This window comes from Pholcus phalangioides, unplaced genomic scaffold (assembly GCF_987345545.1).
Source record: "Pholcus phalangioides strain wild (caught in Gottingen) unplaced genomic scaffold, Ppha-v1.0 ptg000015l_1, whole genome shotgun sequence".
Taxonomy (NCBI): Eukaryota; Metazoa; Arthropoda; class Arachnida; order Araneae; family Pholcidae; genus Pholcus; species Pholcus phalangioides.
In genome coordinates, this window is record NW_028301608.1 from 62,447,304 (window position 1) to 62,467,394 (window position 20,091).

A 20,091-nucleotide genomic window follows, 5' to 3' on the forward strand; every position below is an offset into this window, starting at 1 on the left:
ATATTTTATAGTTACATAATATTATACAGTTGTTTTTTTTTTTTGTTTTTTTTTTTTGGGGGGGAGGGTTGGTTTTATTCACGTGAATGGGTTGCATCAAGTTCAAGTTGAATACTCAAAAAGTAGCAGTAATGAAATTAGATCTACACTTGACTCGTTTAGATCTCAGAAAGTATTGGTAAACATTATTGTGTGTGGTGTAAGTAGATCGATAATTTAAAAAATGGGGTTTCCACAGAAATACATCTGACATGACTTTTTCTTATAATGTCCTGCAGCACCTTCAGTAATTTTGCAAATTTTAGTTGTAAACTTGGGAACAGTTAATTTGATCAACACTAGACAAGTGTTGAATAATAGCTTACAAGTTGCTGTGTAATTTAAAAGAAAAATATGATACAAAAAACAAGACTATAGAAAAAGCCTACGAGGAAGTGAAAAATTGTGCCAAAAAATTTTATAACATAAAAGAGTGTTTGATAAGTGATTTACCAAACACTTTTACATTATAAATTAATGTAATTAATGTAATTACGTTATAAAGTTATTTATTTATTTATTTATACAATATTGTTGGCCCTTGGGCCTATACAAGAGGATGTGATTGAGAATGACAAAGATATTGTTTGATGTTGGATAAAAAACTAGTGATAGAGGGAGATTCAACAATAGAGCTTGGGAGTTTGTTCCATTCACCAATGGTATGAGGAAAGAAGCTGTATTTAAAGCAGTCAGTGGAAGCAAAAATAGGTTTTATTTTAAGGGAATGGTCAAGTCTTCTAGAGATGTAGGATGGTTTGGCTAAGATACCAGAAGTATCTATGTTGAACTGACCATGGAAAATTTTATAAAGCAATGTTAATTGAGAAATGAGACGAAGAGTAGAGAGAGGGAGGAGATGAAGTTCATTTTTAAGTTCGGACACAGAAATGAAAGATGACCAGCAGTCGTGAACAAATCGGGCGGATTTATTTTGAATTGATTCAAGTTTGTCTGTATTGCTGGAGGTGTAAGGGTCCCAGATTTCAGCGGCGTAGGAGAGGACGGGGGATATATAAGTTTGGTAACAGAGAAGTCTGATATCCCGAGTAGAGTGTTTAAGATTGCGGCGGAGGAAGAAAAGTTTGTTAAGACACTTCTGGTAAATGTAGTCGATGTGTTTGTTCCAACGTAGGTCGGCTGAAATAATGACACCAAGGTATTTGATATGTGAAACTTGGGATAACGGTAAATGATTGATGGAGTAGGAGTATTCAAGAGGAAGAAGTTTACGGGTAACTTTCATGTGAACCGTTTTTGAGATATTCATTGGCATTTGCCATAGGGAACACCAGTCGGCGATAGAAGCCAGGTTATGTTGGAGAAGTTCTTGATCAGATTGATGGTGAATGATACGGTAAATTACACAGTCATCAGCAAAAAGTCTAGTGGTGCAGTTGAGGGATTGAGGAAGGTCATTGATATAAATTAGGAAAAGTAACGGTGAGAGGACCGATCCTTGAGGGGTCCCAGACCTTACGGAGGCGGATGGTGAGTTATGATCATTAAAATGAACAAACTGTTTACGGTGTTTTAGGAAAGCCTCCACCCAATTAAGTAATTGAACGTTAAGGCCAATGCGGGAGAGTTTGAGGAGAAGTTTATCGTGGGGAACTTTATCAAAGGCTTTATAGAAATCTAGGAATAATGATTTAATCGTTGCATACAGAAATCAATAATACCGATATATGCAGATAATATTTTATTGAGACAAATCTAGCTATACCCCTTTTGTAATGGTTATAAGTGCAAGAGCCCACAGCGAAAGACATAAAGAGCAGATGGTTGAGGCAAAGTATTCATAATATCAACAAATGTAATAAGCAGTTCTAATATAATACCTTGAATTCCTCTTTTTCCAAGCAATAAAAATATTCTTTTACAGATTTTATAAACAGCTTCCAAAACATCAAATTCCATTCATTTGGCACTTACCACACACAAAGCAAGGGCAAAAAGCATCTTTTATAAAAATTTGTGATTGCATATTGAAAAAACGGTCTACCACAACATTTTCAGTACTTATCTAGAGCTGGGAATCAATTAAAAATTATAACTGGTTAATCAAAAAATTTAATTGATTAATCAGCACAAATAAATAAGCACAAATTTAACAAGTAAATTCTTAAGAGCTACCTCAACATGTGAAAGAGTTATGTTTGCTTCTGCAGTAGGCTCCAATATGATTGTTGGACCATCCCAAAATAAACCTCTCAATTCAATCTTGCTGCATTCCATCATTACCAAATAGATAGCTTGATCTCCATCAATGTCTAATGTTTCATGCCCACATGTCATGTCAACAAGCTGCCAGATTAACATCTCATGATGCTGAAGGTTACCTTTCAAATGAAAATCACAGAAAAATATAGTTACGTTTGAAAATGAATTCATTTTGAAATGAATTACACAGAGTAACTAAAAATACAAGTGGGATGTGAAAAAAAAAAAATTTCATTCCACATTAATGATATTTATACATTCAAATATTGTAAATAAATCTGAAAGAACTTGAACAACCAGTCTTCAATTTTTAACTAAAGATTATTCCACAATCACAGGAATGGCCCAGTAACCACCGTTTTCATGTTAAAAAAGAAAATCCAAAAATAAGAAACGGGAAAAAAAATTTAAGAATTAAAACTTTTTGAAGATTCAATTTATTCAATATCATTTAGATATTAAAAATATTCCATTTTCTTTAACTTTTTAAAGCAAAGAAATAAAAGGTTGCACTTCACAAAGTAGTACTGAATGTGAATTCACAGACAAATAAAGCATGCTTCTCTTTCTTTCTATGTGAGTGTGTGATACTAAAAAAAATAAATGCTGCAAAAATATTTTTTATTTAATGAAAGAAGACAGAAGAAACTATAATTTCTGTTAATTCAGTTGTTTGAATAAATATTTAACTCACATGTATATGTCAGAGTTAATTAAGTCACAAAAAAGATTGATTTACCTGGCACAAACATAACGTGACCAGAAGTATGAGGTGCAATAACCTGTAAATACATTTTTTTTTAAATGTTAACTTCCACTGATACTTATATGGTAATATTTTCAACATAAATAGTAAAAACATAGTGTCAAATGTTAATTATATGATTTACATTAGTTATTAGTGTGCATTTACATTAATCCATAAAAAATTATAATTTATCAAAGAAACTGTTTGGCTCACTCTTATATGGCCTGTTTCTTTCAACTTCCTAATGAACTGATAAGTTGAAACAAGCAATGAAAATTCAGCTGCAATTTCTAGATCCTAAAAAAAATATATTTATTCAAAACATAAAACAAGCTCATGTTTCATGGTTCTTTGATATAAATAATGAAAATATATTTCCAAACATATGCAGAATATTGAACACAATTAATAAATAAAAAGCCATAAAATAATGGCTTATTTCTCCCATTTCTGTATAATTTCTAACCACTAAGCTGAAAATAATATTATAAAAGCAGGACCAATGGGATTTAAGCTGAATCTGAAACCCCAAGTAGTTGAATAAAAATGTACTACAGTGAAACTTGTCTAAGGCTGACACTGTATGAGATGAAAAACCTGTCTTGAACAGAACAGAAAAATAGTCTAGTGAATAATTAATGTTTTTCAATTATGGGAAATCTAAGACAGAAACTATCTAAAGCAGAGACGAAAGGCATATTTAGTCTATTTTTAGATAAAAATCTGCTAAAACAGAAAGAATTTTTGCCAAGTGCAAGTTTGCAAAGTTTTGCCAAGTTTTGTCCTTTGAATGGGAAGAAGTTAAAACATATTGATCCCCCTTTTGTTAGGGAACTCTTGGAAAAACGATGAATGTTTATTATTTATGTAAAGTGATTCTAGAAATAAGGAGTTGGGGCTTAGCTTGAGTGGAAGTTGATTTCTATTCAATATTTAGTAAAGCCCATATAGCATTTTATTTACAATAGAAATGGTCACTTTTGTTAGGAAACACTCTCGTTTTTTGGAAAAATGCTGATAATTTCCATTTAAAGTATTTCCGGACAGGAATATGCGAGGGAGATTGAATTATTGTTCACAATTTAGTGATACCGTGTGCTAGTATTTCATTCATTGTAGAGATGGTCACCAGTCACGAGAAACACTTCTTGGATTTGAACACGAAAATGAAGGTCATAGATGCAAAGGAAAAGGAAACTTTTAATTTTACAGAGATAATAAAGAAGTTTGCTATTGAAAAAATCAAATGTTATGATATTATCAAAAGAAAACCATGAAATTTGAGAAGAATGGTTGAATGGAAATGAAGAAACAAAAAAGAAAATGTACAAGACTAGAAATGAGCAGATTAACAAAATTGTATGGAAATGGTTTTGCAAATGCCAGATCGAGAAACCTGCTAATATCTGGGCAATAGTTTAGGCTGAAGCAAAAAAAAATTACAAAAAAACTTGGGTGGCTAGAAAGTTTTTGAAAACAACATTCAATAAAATTCAAGGAAGTTTGTGGTGAAGCTGCTGATGGTGGCCCTGAGACTGAATAACTGGAGGGAAAGACTTTTGAATTTAATCAAAGGATACAATGTTAAAGACCTAGCAAATGGTGATGAAACCGGATTGTTCTACGGGCCTTACCAAACAAAACTCTTTGTTTGAAGGGAGAAAGTTGTGCTGGAGGCAAACAGTCAAAAGAAAGACTTACTGGGTTTTTGTGTGCTTTCATGACTGGAGAAAAGGAAAAAACCTCTGGTTATTGGTAAATCCTTCAAACAACATTGTTTCAGGAATATAAATCCTAAAAGTCTACCAGATGAGTGGAAGACAAACAAAAAAGTGTAGATGACAGCTAAACTCATGGGAAAGGCTTGCTGCCTTCAATGCCAGAATTAAGAAACAAAAATGACAGGTTCTGCTATTTCTTGACAATGCAACTTGTCATCCTCACAGAGCTTTTGAATGTGAGACTGGCTTTTTTTTACTTGCCTAGCACAACTAGTGTTACACAGCCAATGGGTCACGGAGTAATTCACAAAATGTAAACAAATTACCAGAGCTTTGTAATGCAATCACTACTGCAAAAATTAAAAATGCATCAAGTTTATCAGAATTAACAAAATCTATCAACGTGCAAGATGCGATATTGTGGTTTTCTAAAGCATGGAAAAAAAATTATAATGTAACCATAAATCTTTTTTGTAAAAGCAAACTTTCCAGAGAAATCAATCCAATAGAAGAATCAGTCAATCATGAAATTGATAATCTATGAGACACATTAGATTCAGCAAAAGTAGGATTGAATGCAATTTCGTAACAGTGGATAATGAATTAGATACGGTAGCACCATATGAAATCTGTATTGAAACTGCTATTTGGGGGCAGCTTACTAATGAAGAAGAGAAATTCAACTCAATTGCAGAAAAAGATCTTGTGATAAAGTTGTATACACAAGTGCAGTTCAATGCTTTACGAACTTACAGGACTTTGCAGCTTATAAAGATGGCATGGAACTTTTGAGCATTATAAACAGTGCACAAATGTTTGCAGAAAACTGTATTGTAAGAGCATTGCTAGTACGAAACTGTACTCAATTATTTCAAAAAATAATTCACATATAGATAAATACGGCCAGAAATGTATAACCTTTCTTTCACAAAGTTTATTGGTTGTTGAGCTCATTGTCGCTATTTTTAAAAAGCTATGTCATTTTTCAATTATTTTTAATTTTAAACATTTTTTTTTTGCACTTTTGACATAAGTAAGAAAATTCATTCTATTGAGAACATTTTATAATGAAGTTTAACAATTAGTATATTAAGCATGAAATTTTAAATGTATAGTAATTTGAAATAACATGAAAAAATTCAAAATACAGTAAATAATATACATTTCACTGTTTATTACTCCTTGGTTTATAGTATTTTGGATGATATTCTCAAAATTTAAGTTTCCTAAAAAAAATGCTGAATATATTTTTGTGTGCACCTTTATAAAACGGAAGTCTGTCTGTAACAGAAAATAATTTCAGTCTCTTGAACATTCGTTTTACTAGGTTTTACTGTGATTTGTATGGAAAAATAAATATAACACAAACCTTTCTTAAACTTTTTGCTAAAGCAATGACTTGCCTTGCTCTTTCTGACAAATCCTGGAAAGTATGTTTGATATCTCGATATGTTTGAAGGGCTTTATTTTTTCTGAAGAAAAATTAAAGAAATTATGTGTGTGTATCTTCTGCAAATAATTACATAACATTTCACAAAACAGATATAAATAAATGCACAAAAACATGAAAATTATGTTGGCAGTTAAAGTAAGTTTGAATGTGTTTTCATAAGAAAAGGCATGCTTCATTTTCACAAAATAGGTTAAAGCAATCAGGCAGACAAAATGTTCTCAACTGCAACTAAATCAATTGACATAATGTAACAGAAAATTGTCTCAACTCTGTAATATTAAAAAACTGGCCCTACTGTATTTTACTGGCAGTATTTTCATTTAGTCAAATTAATTACAAACCAGTGACATTCAGAAACAGAAGCACTTAAATGTATCCTGTACACTAAAACTAAATCATTCCCTTTAATTTAAAAAGAAACATACTTCTCAAAATTTTTCAATGTTTCTCAATGTTTTCATAACAAAAATATAAATAAAAATTATTTATACAAATAATTTACACCAATTACCTTGAGAACATCAGATCTCTACACTTGTCTTCATCACTTTCATGAAACTTTCTCATTTCTTCCCTGATTCCATCCACCAAGACAATTCCAATAGAATGCAACAAAAAGCTGGACATGAAACTGAAATATAAAATTTGAATCAGAATAAAAAACTTTTCAGACTTTTAAAATAAATTCAATACCTGAGACAAAACTAAATGAAGAAAAAAAAAATAACAGCTAACATAAGCATAAACTTTTAGTTTTAAATTCTAGACTTAAATTTTTTTTCAATTACTGTAAAACCTCTCTTTTGCGGACACCAGTGGGACAAAAAAGTTTGGAAAAGAAGGGTGACTGTTAAACAGGGGTTTGAAATGCTTACATTTATTATGCAAGAGGGGAAATTATAATTTGGCCGTAAAAGGGGGAATGTCCATTAAGAGGGGTTTTACTGTGTTTCAATATTGATTCCTTAATTTATTCTCTCAAACATTTAACATTTTCAGTATTTCTACAGTAATGCAGTGATAATTTATTTTAAAAAACAATGTAACATGAAATCGCTAGTAGCATGTTGGTTCACATTTAGGGTGAATGCAAGGTATGGTATAGCCTTGAGAAATGCAAATTGTGCACCAAGGCAAATTCGCCAATACTTGTTGCAACTTGGCGATCATAACTTGATAAAGTTGTTGCTTGAACTGCTTGCCAATTTTGTAGCAATTTCTTTGATGTGTATTTTCTGTCTTTATTATTATTATTATTATATTATATATGTGATATGGGAGTATATACACATGAAACGCCTACATAGAAATATATAACAATACTCAAGGGACCTGTAAAACATTGTTATAAAGGATTAATTGTTATAGATGGAATATATCAACCCTATGAAAAGTGCACTGGAACCAGAAAGTAATATCATTACATGGGCAATTATCGTTTCATGATACAGGATTTTAACAGTATATGCATATCTATCAGACAATTTTCAATTATGCATTCAAAAAGTCAAATTAGTAAATTCAATGAAAAATAATGGAATTAAAACCCATATAAATTCATCTGTTTACAACAAACAAAAAAAACTTAATTCATTTGAAATTTATACCTGACATCTGGACTTGAATGACACTGTATCAAACACTAAAATAAACTTTAAAAAAAAGTATTAAATTATATTTTAGATTTAAATAATAAGCTTTTCACCAGAATTTTTTTGCAGCTAATGCTTCTCCTCCTGGTATATTTGGACATATAGCTCTCACAAAGCACCATTCTTCCTCCAAATAACTTTTTTGATGGCGAGTTGTTTGTGGCACATTGGGCATAATTAATATTCTGTGATGAAGGTATTCTAAGTAGACCTGAAAATAATTCAAAATATTTTAAAAAAGCTGTTATTTTAACAAATAAGTAGCATTTGATGAATGTGATTTGTGAATATTCATATTATATAAAGTTTGTTATTGTATCATATATTAGGAAGAAAACAAAGGAGCGTAAAAAATATAAATACATGAAGCATAAAAAATTTCATAAAAATTACCCAACTTACCAAAGTTGATGAACATTAATCAGAATTATAATATTTACTAGAACATTAAGTCAGAATTATAATACTTACTAGAACATTAAATGAAACAAACACTAAACACACCTGAAGCATTTTTTTCATGTCATCATCAAATGCATCCAGTTGTGCTTCAATAATTTCATTTCCACTTTCACCCAACACTGTCTGAGCAAGGTTCATGTACTTCTGCCTTGTCTGTGTAGAAGCTTTCAAAACCTCTTTACACTCTTTTATCAACTGATAAATTTAAAAACAAAACAACTTTGTTTGAATAAAATAATGAAGTCAATGAATTTCAAAAGCATGTTGAGACAATCCATTTTTCTGTTCATTATTCTTTATATTGTGTCAATGTAAAGTCTCGAATATTTTTTAACTTTACCCATATTTGGAAGATCTTATTCCTTCTTTCTATACTACTATTACACCACACACATGCACCTCTCAAACATTCATTTGAACTTCTATCAAATAGGTACATGCTAAAAAGTACTGAACATATTAATTCTTTAAATGTAAACATGAATAACAAAGGTGTGGATGTTGTGTGTTTGAAGTGCTGCGATCTATCTTCAGGATTGAAAGTGTATGAATTTTGGTGAGTGATAATTATTGTGTTTTAGATCTACCTGATCTCCCTTAACTTTTGAACTGGGGAGATGGCTTGCATTTGCACCTTGAAATTAGAAAATCAGATTCAGCTAATGAGTACAGAATTCTGGGTGACTAATTAAAAAGTCAAGAAATATACCAGTACCTGTCCCACACTGAGCAAAGAAGGTTTAGATGGCTGCTGTTCAAGTCTCAAACACAAGCATTCATGCATTACATCAAGAAATACTCGCAACAAGAAAAAAAATGGTTTGTGGAATGTTGGAAGACCCATGCTTTGAAAGCATTCTGACCATACACCAACTGATTCCAGCTCATCCAGATATTCTTTCTTGACAGGAAGAGCACTTTCAAAGGCTTTTGTTTCTTCAGTCACAAACTTGAAAAAAAAAAAGAAGATAAAATTAATAAAAAATATAATTTTCCAATTAAGAAAAAAAAACAATGAGCACAAAAAATAAACATTCTGATAATTTTTCCAATTTTTTAAGAAAGTCAAAACAAACAAGGAAAAAGGAAAATCTGATATATAATTGGGATCCAACTGTCATTCCACATATCTAGATATAACACTTTTCCAAGATAAGTTTAACAGAGGCAAAGCAATTTATATTTAAATGAATCAATGTTTCCAGGAATTCATATGGTAGAGCAACAATTAATTAGAACAATTAATTAGTCGCTGTGGTGGTCGAGTGGTTATAGTGACGGACTCGCGATGCGAGGATCTGGGTTCGAACCCCACAGTGGTGGTCGGCTGAAGTTGGTTTTCTGTGGCTCCCAACTTCAAGGCGCAAATGCGAGCCGATCTCCCCGTTAAAAAGTCTCGCCACAGAGAGCAACAGTCCTACAACGATAAATCATTCAATCATAACACTTCACTCATAGTTAGAAAAACTGGTGGCAGATGGCAGCACTACACATAACAAGCATTACAGAGAAACAAAAAACTTCACGTCAGGTTTCACTACACGTACACCACATTCTTGCATGTTCGTTTGGGGTTCCGCGGAGGGGGGGGGGGTGGCCGGGGCGCATGTGTGGTATAGCAGTAGTAGGTAGGGCCTCCAACAAATGGCTCGGGGATCCATGATGTTCTTAAGTTAGCCACCTCGTTGGGCAATTTGCCTGTTGTGGCCTTGTATTTGTAACATACCAAGAAAAGGGAAGAGCATGCTTTAAGCTTATTTTTCTATCATGTCATCAAGCTTTCTATTGTATTTGAATCGGCAATAAACATACTTTTTGATCAGTTTTAGCAAGATGAAAATATTGACAAAAATTTGATAGAAAATAAACAAAAATAGCAATAATATACCTTAGCAGGAATATCAGGTGAAAATTCTGGCTTTGGTTTTTTCAATGCTGTATGAACTTTGTACAATACAGGACGAAGAGGCGTGAAAAGATGCTTGTGCATGTGTTTCAACCCATGATGACGCAAGGTGTAATCAACATACCTTCTGTAAATACTTCGACTCGGTAAATTAGAATCATGGTTATATGATATAGTATGAGACAAATTGAATGGTTCATTTGCATGGGAGTCTGGAGATGATGGTACAGAATTTTTTGACCTTTCACTTTTATCAGAACCACTAGTGCTAGGACTGCTGAAATCTACAGAATAGTTTCTGAATGGAATAGTTCTAGCAACTATCTTTGTCTCACTGCCATACATAGCAACATCTGGACTTTCATTGCCCACGTTTTCAATATGTTCAGGTCTATAGCAAGGCCATCCAGCCTTTTTTCTGTCTTTAATACCAAAAAGCTTTGCCAAAAGATCTATCTTCTGTCTAAGCTCTTCGGTCAAATTTAGCCAAGTGTGTAGAGTTTTAAGCCTACAAGAAAATCTTCGACTGCGATAAGCAGGTACATGCTCAGCTAGAGATTTCAAAGATGGATACAAACACTCAACTTTGTCTACAGCAGATATGATTGCTTTGACACGATGAAGAGCAAAAGTCTCTTGATCAATACAATTCTGGCACAACTTACTCAATGTATCACTGCACTCACATGTGATATCATTGTTTTTCAATGATGGGAGTCCAGATCTATTGCCATCTATAAAGCATGGTAAGGATCCATGGCCACTTTCGCAGCTTCCATCAAACTGACTGGAACTCAACTCTGGCACTGTAATATCCAAAGAACGATTGAGATTTTTATTTTCCAACTTTAATTTCAATGTTTTCTGTGGATCTGCAGCTTTACCTTGAGAGTATTCCTCAAATTTAATATTGAAGTTGAGCACTGCTTGAACAACAAAGGTTATACTTTGCCGCTTCAAATTCAGTATACTTTCCATTTCATCTGGACTGCATCCTTTTTGCCATGATATCAACTCCATCCATATAAAATAACGCATTGTTTTTAAAGTCACGTCATCTTCCAAACAAATCTGTGATGAAAAAAATTAAGTAAATGTCACAACAGGTATAATTAGAAACATAAAAAAAACTTTCATTTTGTACTTTTTGGGTTTAAAACCTATTTACAGTGTGTTTACTAAACCCAGGACTGTTCTTTCTCAAATTTTCATCTCTAAAATTGGTGAGGTTGTTTCATGAGAGAAGAAAAAAAATGGTGGTATTCTGATGTCTACCAGTGCCTTATATTTGAATGAATTAATGGAATTAATCGATTCATAAACTCAAGGGAGTAGTCCTCTTTTTATATTTTTTGGAACACTGATTAAATTCACAACTTCAGTTACCATAATAGCAAAGTACAGGGATGTAAGCATATATATATATAGTGATAAAGCTAAAGCTGTTTTTTCTTTGCTCCTTTGGTAATGTTTGCTTGTAGCCATAATTTTTTTATTTATTTATCTCAAGAGAGAGGGGTAGTTATTTTATATCGTCCCACCTCACGCCAGAAAATAAATATGTAAGTGTTCACTTTTTTTTATCAACTGTTTGGATACTTTGTTTTGCTATCTAAGAAATGTGAATGTGCATCCCTTTTGGAACACATGTTACAAAACATTCTAGAAAGATAACTTCCATAGAAGTAACATGGGTAGAATAAGCATTCAAACGCATAGGAGATAGACTTGGTAGTCTGGGAGGGGGGGGGGGGCACGACATTATTGAGGGGGGGGCACGATGATGATGATGATGATGTCAATTCATATATACATTAGATCAGTCGATTCCACTTTTGATGCTTTTGGGGGGGGCAATGCCCCCCACGCTCCCCTCCCCCCTCGTATCTCTGCCCATGTTCAAACGTCATTTCCCATGTTTTTTTCTCCAAGAATTTGCACGTTCATGCTCATGTCGTGAGGGGGATGATATATGAATTTATCTCAGCCAGAAGTATATGAGAATTTAAAAATTTAACGGTGTTGAAAATTTTTCGTGCACACTTCAGCAAATACAGCTGAATGTCATCAACATGAAATGGAGTTTTAATGAAACATACATTTAGTCCGATGAAAAGCAATACAGAGCAGTGGTAATTCATGTTTCAACTAAATCTTAAAATAATTTAACACCAGAGGAGATTTTTTGTTTATCTAAGGAAGATTATGCTATTTTGTATGCTTAAATGTATTGGTTGTGTGTTTGACCCACTCTATTTTCATATGGTAATTTATAATTACTCCACTTGAGAAGAGATAATGTTTAACTATCTGTGCTCTGTGCAAACAAACTGTTTTGTTTGTTCACAAAATTGCAAATGAAAAGTTATGATTTTCAAACTTACTATAAAAATTGTGATAAGTACATTGTTGCTAATGGCACTGCAGTTAAATAGCACCGTGAAAATATTGGCATGGCTAATCCTTTTGAAGAATCTGAACTAGGGAGAAAACAACGCAGAACAGGCATAGCCAATTAATACCAATGAAATTCAATGGCCTTTCTGATTAAATTTCGGCCTTAAAAAATAAAAAATTCTCTGTTGAAATGTTCAATACGTTCATTATATTTGTCATGAACCATATTCAAGGATTCAGTTCTTTTTAATGTAATGTGGTTTTTGTAGTTTTTTTTTCTTTTGTATCGGACAAGATGAAATTCAGTCAATGCAAAATAACTGACTTGGCCCCTTTGATTTCACAAATCATGATCATTGATTTTTTTTAGATTGATATTTTGCATGCAATTAATTTGAAACTGTATATTGCTTATGGAACCACAACTGTCTTTGTTTCAATTTACTATAAATCAGCGGTTCTCAACCGGTGCTCCTTGTGCACTCTCCGCGGCCGCTCGAGGAAAATATAAAAAATAGTGAAATTAAAAAAAATAATTATACATATTTTTAAATAGTAAAAATAAATCAGTATCTTTGATGAATAATTAAAAAATTGGCCTATGGGACTCCGCCATATAATTTTTTGTACTAAAAAGGACTCAGTGAGTCAAAAACAGTTAAGAACCGCTGCTATAAATAAATTTAAATTTAAATTTAATTAACACATCAAGACAAATACAGAACACAAATACACAAACACATATTACATTCCAATATTAGCCCAAGGGATCGTACGATCCGTCCAGGGTTTGGCAGCACTCGTATCTGGACTTGAGTAGATAAAAATTAGTATTCGCTGTGCTTGCACTTTGAGAAATTAATATCATTAATTTGCAACCATAAATTTATCATGCTCACTGAAATTTAAAATTGATCAGATTACAAAAAAACAACAACAAAAAAACATAAATACAGTCAAATATAAGATATCCAAAAAATAAGAGTGAGAAAGGCAGATTGCATTCTACTTGATACTCAAGAGATTTGATTGATATCATTAATTAGTAATCGTTTAAATTTTCTAATACATTTTTCAGATTTTATATCATGATTTAGATTATTATATTCTTTAGGTGCGATGTATGAAAACTGTTTCTGTATTATGGTTTTATCCCTTCATATTGGGTTCCAGTTCTCCTTGTTTGTCTTACTGTTTGCTTTAATTTGAACTATGCAGGGTTTTTCTGGATAAATAAAATTGCTTTATAAAGATGAAGTTTCTGAATATTAAATCTATAGTCATTATTGCAGTCCTGGATCATGAACATTTTTTGAGATACATTGTTGATTACTTTTTGCAAAGAGCTTCTAACCATGTTAACATTAGTCTCATAGTCACCACCCCAAACTGTGATAGCATATTGTATGCTCAGGCTGTGTGAAATAAAATCACTAACAATTTGCTATTACTAAAAATACCTCTAAATCATACTTACAACATTGTGCAACTTTTTTTCTTGGCTTGACTGGCTATGACGCACAACATGTGAGAACCATTTGAAAAACTGATGACGCTCAGTTGGTGAAACAGGAGATGCATGACTCTGATTGTTATCAGATATTGAATTAGGAGTATAAACCGGAAGTTTCAATGGCTCTCTAACTTCAGGCTGTGTGAAATAATATCAGTCCATAATATATATAACAATAAAATAGGTAGAGATTGATTTTCATGATCATCATCTTTTTTACTATTTCTTAAACAAAAGTGATAATTTGAGATTCAATAAAAGCATCCTAGGTGCCCCAAAGCAGAATGTTTAGCACTGTTCTGCGACGAGCCCTCAGATGACTGCAAATGTTCTGCAGTAAAAGTCTCCATACATGTGTGCGTTTTTCCATACTTTTTCCTCAAAATTCTTCCAAATTGTTCTGCAGTAGCACTAATTGTTCAGCGACGTACGTCACAGATTTTGGCACATTCTGCTTTGGGGCCTAGGTGTGATGTTCAACATTGTTCTCACATCTTAATGCATCAAGTAATAATAGCACTGAGAGGTTACTAAATATGCATGAAGCTGCAATCCACTGATTAGGTTTTTCGGTCTGTCGTTCAAGGAACAAGATTCCCGTGGGCTTTGGGACCCATTGTGAGTTTGAGTATTGACGAGACATTTCCCTTACACCAGAAGTTAGTTATGATCAGGAAATGTTATATCAAACTGACTGAAATGAACAAAATCAACTTTAATGCCAGCCTTGGCCGACTGAATCATGGAAAAACTCTGCTCTCAACCAACTTGGCTTGAGTGGACTTGATGGAATTTGGTTGTTTCCCATGCCTTCAATATATCACTTCTGGCTGAGAGCAACAGTCAGTGTAGCATTTAGTTTAGTGTTTCTTAATCTTTTTTCACCAGTGGCCCCCTTTGAAAAATATATTCTTCTTGTGGCCTCTTCTCCATGGCCATTTTAGTACATGGGCCAACCTAGTGACTCCCTAGTGAGTGAGCGAGGCTTTTTTTTAAATTGATAACTTTTTTCAGCAAATTCATTGTGAAGAAAAAGTTTTTTTAAATATGGTCTATCTCTTTGCTATAGTCTGGTGAGCATTCTTGGTCTTGGCTCTATTCAGAGAAATCCCAACATCATGGGCTTCTTCAGCAAAATGATATCCACAAAGTGAGAGCACAGTACTGATCTGGAAGTAACAGCTCACATATTTACTACTTATTCCCGAAAATCATAGATATCATCATGTATGCCTCTTATGGGCATGGGATATGGCTGATTGTTCCTCCCATTGTTCGTGGATTGATTTCTGCATGGGCAAGTGGGGCATTTTTTCCAGGGCCCACATAACTTTGGGAACCCAAAATTTTTCAAACAACACTATATTCACTAGCCAACCGAACACCTGTGAAAAGTCTTGTTGCAAGAGCCTCTTCATTCCTGTCTGGCCCAGGGACCTCATCATGCTGGAAACAGGCCCTGCCCATGTGTTAAGATGACCCATCTGTTAATGGTTCTGCTGGATTCTCAAAGTAGTCATATTTGGTCCTACCATATTTCACTTAGAAACTTTATTTTTTCACAGCGCTCTGTGCCCCCCCCCCCAACTGTCATGGCTCCCCTTCTGCTCGATTTCCCCTCGTGGCACGCTTATAATATACACCGGTATTACAAGGGTAATCATTAGATTCCTGGTTGAGAACCACTGATTTAGTTGGCTCTTCATTCTCATATAGTCAGAATTCGGAGAAACATGAAGTTAATACTGAAACTAACAACGACTCTTAATATGTCTTGAAAGTAAAAAAAGTGGTCACAGGCATTGAGAAAACTTTGGTGTTTCTGTTAGCACGACAATAGATTGAACATGCCTGCTGAACAAAATACACATTTTAAATAACAAATCTTGATGATAGAAAAAATAATTAAAAGAGTACAACATTCATGGATATTTTTTACTGACTAAAAAAATACTCTGGTAATATTGGGGGCAGTTGTTAAATGTATGTGGAATTTTTTGGTTAATTTATTAATGGTTTTGAACCATTCTGATTTACTACTTGCAAGGAAAGGGTCCCAAGGTGTCATTCTCCAAAGATTACAATAAAATTTAAGTGCGTTCATCTCACTCAGAAACAAAATAAAAAGAAAAAATTATTGACAGAATGCAAATATTAAAGCCGCAAAAAAATATTTGAAGTGATAACAGTTGGCTACTTATCGTCTTTGGTGCTTCTTGATAATATCTATAAAAAAGTTCTTTTCGCTTTTTGTCACTTCTCTTTCCTCCAGCTTCTGTGTTTTAGAAACTAGTTATTTCTCTGTTTTCTCTCTTCCTTTGTCTACGCTGTACTTGATCATGTGTTGTTTGAATGACGCCATTCTAACAGTCTAGGTGGCAAGATTTTTAATTCGTTCTTGGCCTCTACTGTCATTCAAAACATTAATAGTCTATGCTTGTTTTTATGAACTTGTACAAACGTGCAGAATAGTTCATAAAATCGAAAGTTCGTGAATAGAAAATATGTTTAAAGAAATATTATATTGCTTGGGACCAGAAGATTAGTTCATAAAAGTGTACAGCTTATAAAATTGTGAATCAACTGCATTTACTTTCGTCCTTCCCTCTTTTTCTGAGTGACCTATAATAATTTTGCTGGATTTTTTAAATATTTTTGTGCGTATTTAAATGAGTAGAATAAATAGTAATTTTTTCAAAACTTTTGGAAGACATCACTTTGGGACTCTTTCCTATCTCAGTTCAACAATTAAAAAAAAATCCATAATTTATGTATCTGTATTCAGATATATATTTTTTAAATCAAACTGATTTAATTGTTGATAGGTAACTACAGTCGGGCTCAATTATAATGAACAGAGATCAGAAAATTTCGCACATAAAATAATTTCAAACTATATAGGTCTACCTTATAATTAAATAAAAAAACTACCTTTGTGACATCTTCAGAATGACATTTAACTGCCTCAATAACAGGCTGAGTTGGCACAACAGATTCTATGGCATGGTGATTCAATATGTTACTCAGCCCCGAGATATTCTGGTTGCTATGATTAATAAGACTCCACACTGGATAGCTGAAAGAACTCGACAGGGATGTCCCATTCACAGCTGCTGGATTTTGAGCAGCATCTCCATGTGAATGCTCGGAACATGACGTGCTGGTAACTTCAGTAAAATCTGAACTTGACAGAGATGGTCGTTTGTCAAAATTTGGCCTCTTGTATTGAGCACGGGGTGAACTCAACTCTAAGGTAGCAGCTTTGATTGTTTTGCTGGAAAGTTCAAGGGTGTCATCAATATCAACATCACAACAAAAACCAAGTTCCTGGAGTCCCTGCTCTAAGAATCTGCTGGAATATGAACGCTGCTGTCTCAGGAAATATGCTTCCAAAGACTGCAATGGGGACTCTAAATTATCATCAAGATGATTCTTCTCTTCGACTGACTTTTCCCTAAAAATGACACAATGCAAATAATTGTTTAAAAAATATTTCTTGGTTTACAGTCAAATGCCTATACAGGTTAAGCAGCCTTTATCTCATCAACTATTTGTCATAGAGGTAATAATAGATAAGACTATTTGTCATAGGTGAAAAGTTATTGGAAATATTGGGAGGGCTCAAAAATATTGGGGAAAAAGCATTTGAGTTGCAAGAAAAAGTTTCTCAATATATTACAGCAAAGGGAATTTTGTGTAAGATAGAAAAAGAATAGGACACTCTCTTTCTTTCTTCTCTCTTATTATACCAACTATGCAAAACACTGGTCTCGTTCCTTTTTATATGTTTACAATATGCTTCATAATGATATAAGTCAATGATGGACACTGTTTAGGACTGGGCCAAAAAAATTTGATATATTCGGACATTGATTCATAATTGAAATTTTTATGCTTAGAAATGGAGTGGTGCAATGTGTTGTATACTTTGATGGTGGTCTTGATGGTGACACCAGGAGGGACTTGTGAGTCCTTTATAAACATTTGTATGATTCTGTGAGATGCAAGAGACCAGATCTTTGGAAGGCCAAGTTGTGGTTTCTACATCATGACGATATGTCAGTTCACAGGTCCCTCCTAGTGATCCCTTGCCCTCCAATACTTCTATAACCAGCTTATTCCCCTGATCTTGCCCCATATAACTTTTTCCCTTTTCCTTGGATAAAGAATTTGCTTGGGGGGGCAACAATTCTCAGGTTCTAAAGTGCAGCGAACACAGACAATGGCCTTGGATGGTGTGACAAAAAAGGCTTGCAATCTGCATTTACATCTTAGTATGAACAATGGTAAAAATGCATAACTGCATGGGTAGTTACTTCAAAGGAAACACAATATAAACAGATTCTATCTGTATTCATTGTTCCATAATAAGTCTCGGAACTTTTTGAATGTAATAGTGAGAATTTAAAAATATTCTTTTTAAATTTGTGAAATAATCAAGACCAACAATTCCCAAATGCTTTTTAGTCATGAACCCATGGAAATCTGGGTGTCTGCCATGGACTCCCCCATTTATGGCAGCAGCTAATGATGGCTCCTCTCAGCAAAAATGTTCTGACCACATCTAATAAACTACTAGCAATTATTACTACTGCAGCCTATCAGCATTGCTTTTTAGCGCATTAATTTAATTAAAACTTTTCTTTTTTGAAGCAATTTAATTAATTTTTTAACTTGGTATTAATTTTTTTATAATTCTACAATTGGGCTACGGACCCATGAGGATCCAGGCACAACCCCCAATTGGGAACCACTGATCACCTTAACTAAGTAGAAAATGTAGTGCAAGGGTGCTTATGGAAAGTGTGGACCACTTCATTGGAGTTTGAAAAGATATCACGAGCCATTTCTTTCAACATGAAATGTGCTGAAGGCAGCTTAAGTGATCTAAATCTAAAAATGTGCTGGGGGTTTCTTAAGTGATCTAAATCTAAAAATGTGCTGGGGGTTTCTTAAGTGATCTGATCTGGGAGTGTGCCACAGGCTGCTTATGTAATCTGGATATGTGCCATGGAACACTTAATGGAAGTGAGTGTGCCGCAGGTCATTTAAGTGATCTGCAACAGGACTTCCCATAAATGTGTCACTTGAGCCATCTGTAAATTCACTGCAGACCACATAATTGAAGTGAAACTTTGCTGCAGGCCACTTAAATACCTTTAAACTGGAACAGCGCTCCAGGTCACGAAGGCTGACACATTTATAGTGCACAAAGTGGCACATTTATAGTGCTGTGGGCCACTCAAGTTATCAACTTGATCTGGGGAAAAGGTGCCGCTTAATTCATTTTTACAAATGTAGGTTTGAGGTCGTCAGCCAAATCAGATGACTCCAAGGGCCACATTTGGCCCATGGGTCATAGGTTGAGCATATATGATGTAGCAAGGTAGTGGTCAACCCATATATACGGGGCTCAATCGTGTACGCAGAAGAGGGAAGGTGTATCGCATTGTTTCTTCCAGAAATTGTTGTTGTGGGAGCTCAAATGGAAATGATATTCGTTAGCCCCTAGGTTCCGGCACCTATGTGACGCGGTGCATTAGTTTCAAGACGTGTTTTAAAATAGCCTCTGTGAAACTCTCAATGAAACTCAATTATTTATTGTTTATTCAAGGAAAAATTGCATTTGTAGATGACTCGATTCGATTTGAGGAAATGAGCCGAATGTTAATTAAAAAACAGAGGTAGAAAAGAAAATTACCGCTCATCCTCATTTGTGTAATTCAAGTCATCACTACCACCACCACAACCGGAATCTTGGACAATCGGCGATCCCACGTGTTTGACACCCACAGAGTTGAGCATTTTTCATGTAGACAATGTTTTTGACACATCAATACACATTTTCCTGATCGATGTTAACATTAATCAACGTACGTCGTCGTTCAACACCAGCCGCCGCGCGAGTATTACGCAATCTCTCTCGTGTTGTTTATTATCAATGGAACACAATATTAGTGGTAGTAGTATCTCTGAG

The 20,091-nt window shown here is 33.9% G+C and overlaps 1 protein-coding gene across 1 annotated transcript in view; it reads right to left on the reverse strand.

Annotated features, from left to right (window-relative positions):
• Window positions 1-20,048, reverse strand: part of Mekk1 (mitogen-activated protein kinase kinase kinase 4) — a 43,102-nt gene extending 23,054 nt beyond the window's left edge. Inside the window, exons 1-12 of the mRNA XM_089243990.1 lie at window positions 19,816-20,048; window positions 17,046-17,568; window positions 14,079-14,252; window positions 10,187-11,275; window positions 9,014-9,247; window positions 8,341-8,493; window positions 7,890-8,047; window positions 6,696-6,815; window positions 6,101-6,203; window positions 3,224-3,307; window positions 3,002-3,044; window positions 2,176-2,381 (exon numbers count right to left, since the gene is read on the reverse strand). Of these exons, the coding sequence (XP_089100116.1) occupies window positions 2,176-2,381; window positions 3,002-3,044; window positions 3,224-3,307; window positions 6,101-6,203; window positions 6,696-6,815; window positions 7,890-8,047; window positions 8,341-8,493; window positions 9,014-9,247; window positions 10,187-11,275; window positions 14,079-14,252; window positions 17,046-17,568; window positions 19,816-19,919 (2,991 nt within the window). The 5' untranslated portion in view covers window positions 19,920-20,048. The remainder of the gene's footprint in view (window positions 1-2,175; window positions 2,382-3,001; window positions 3,045-3,223; window positions 3,308-6,100; window positions 6,204-6,695; window positions 6,816-7,889; window positions 8,048-8,340; window positions 8,494-9,013; window positions 9,248-10,186; window positions 11,276-14,078; window positions 14,253-17,045; window positions 17,569-19,815) is intronic.
• Between the last annotated feature and the right edge of the window lie 43 nt (window positions 20,049-20,091).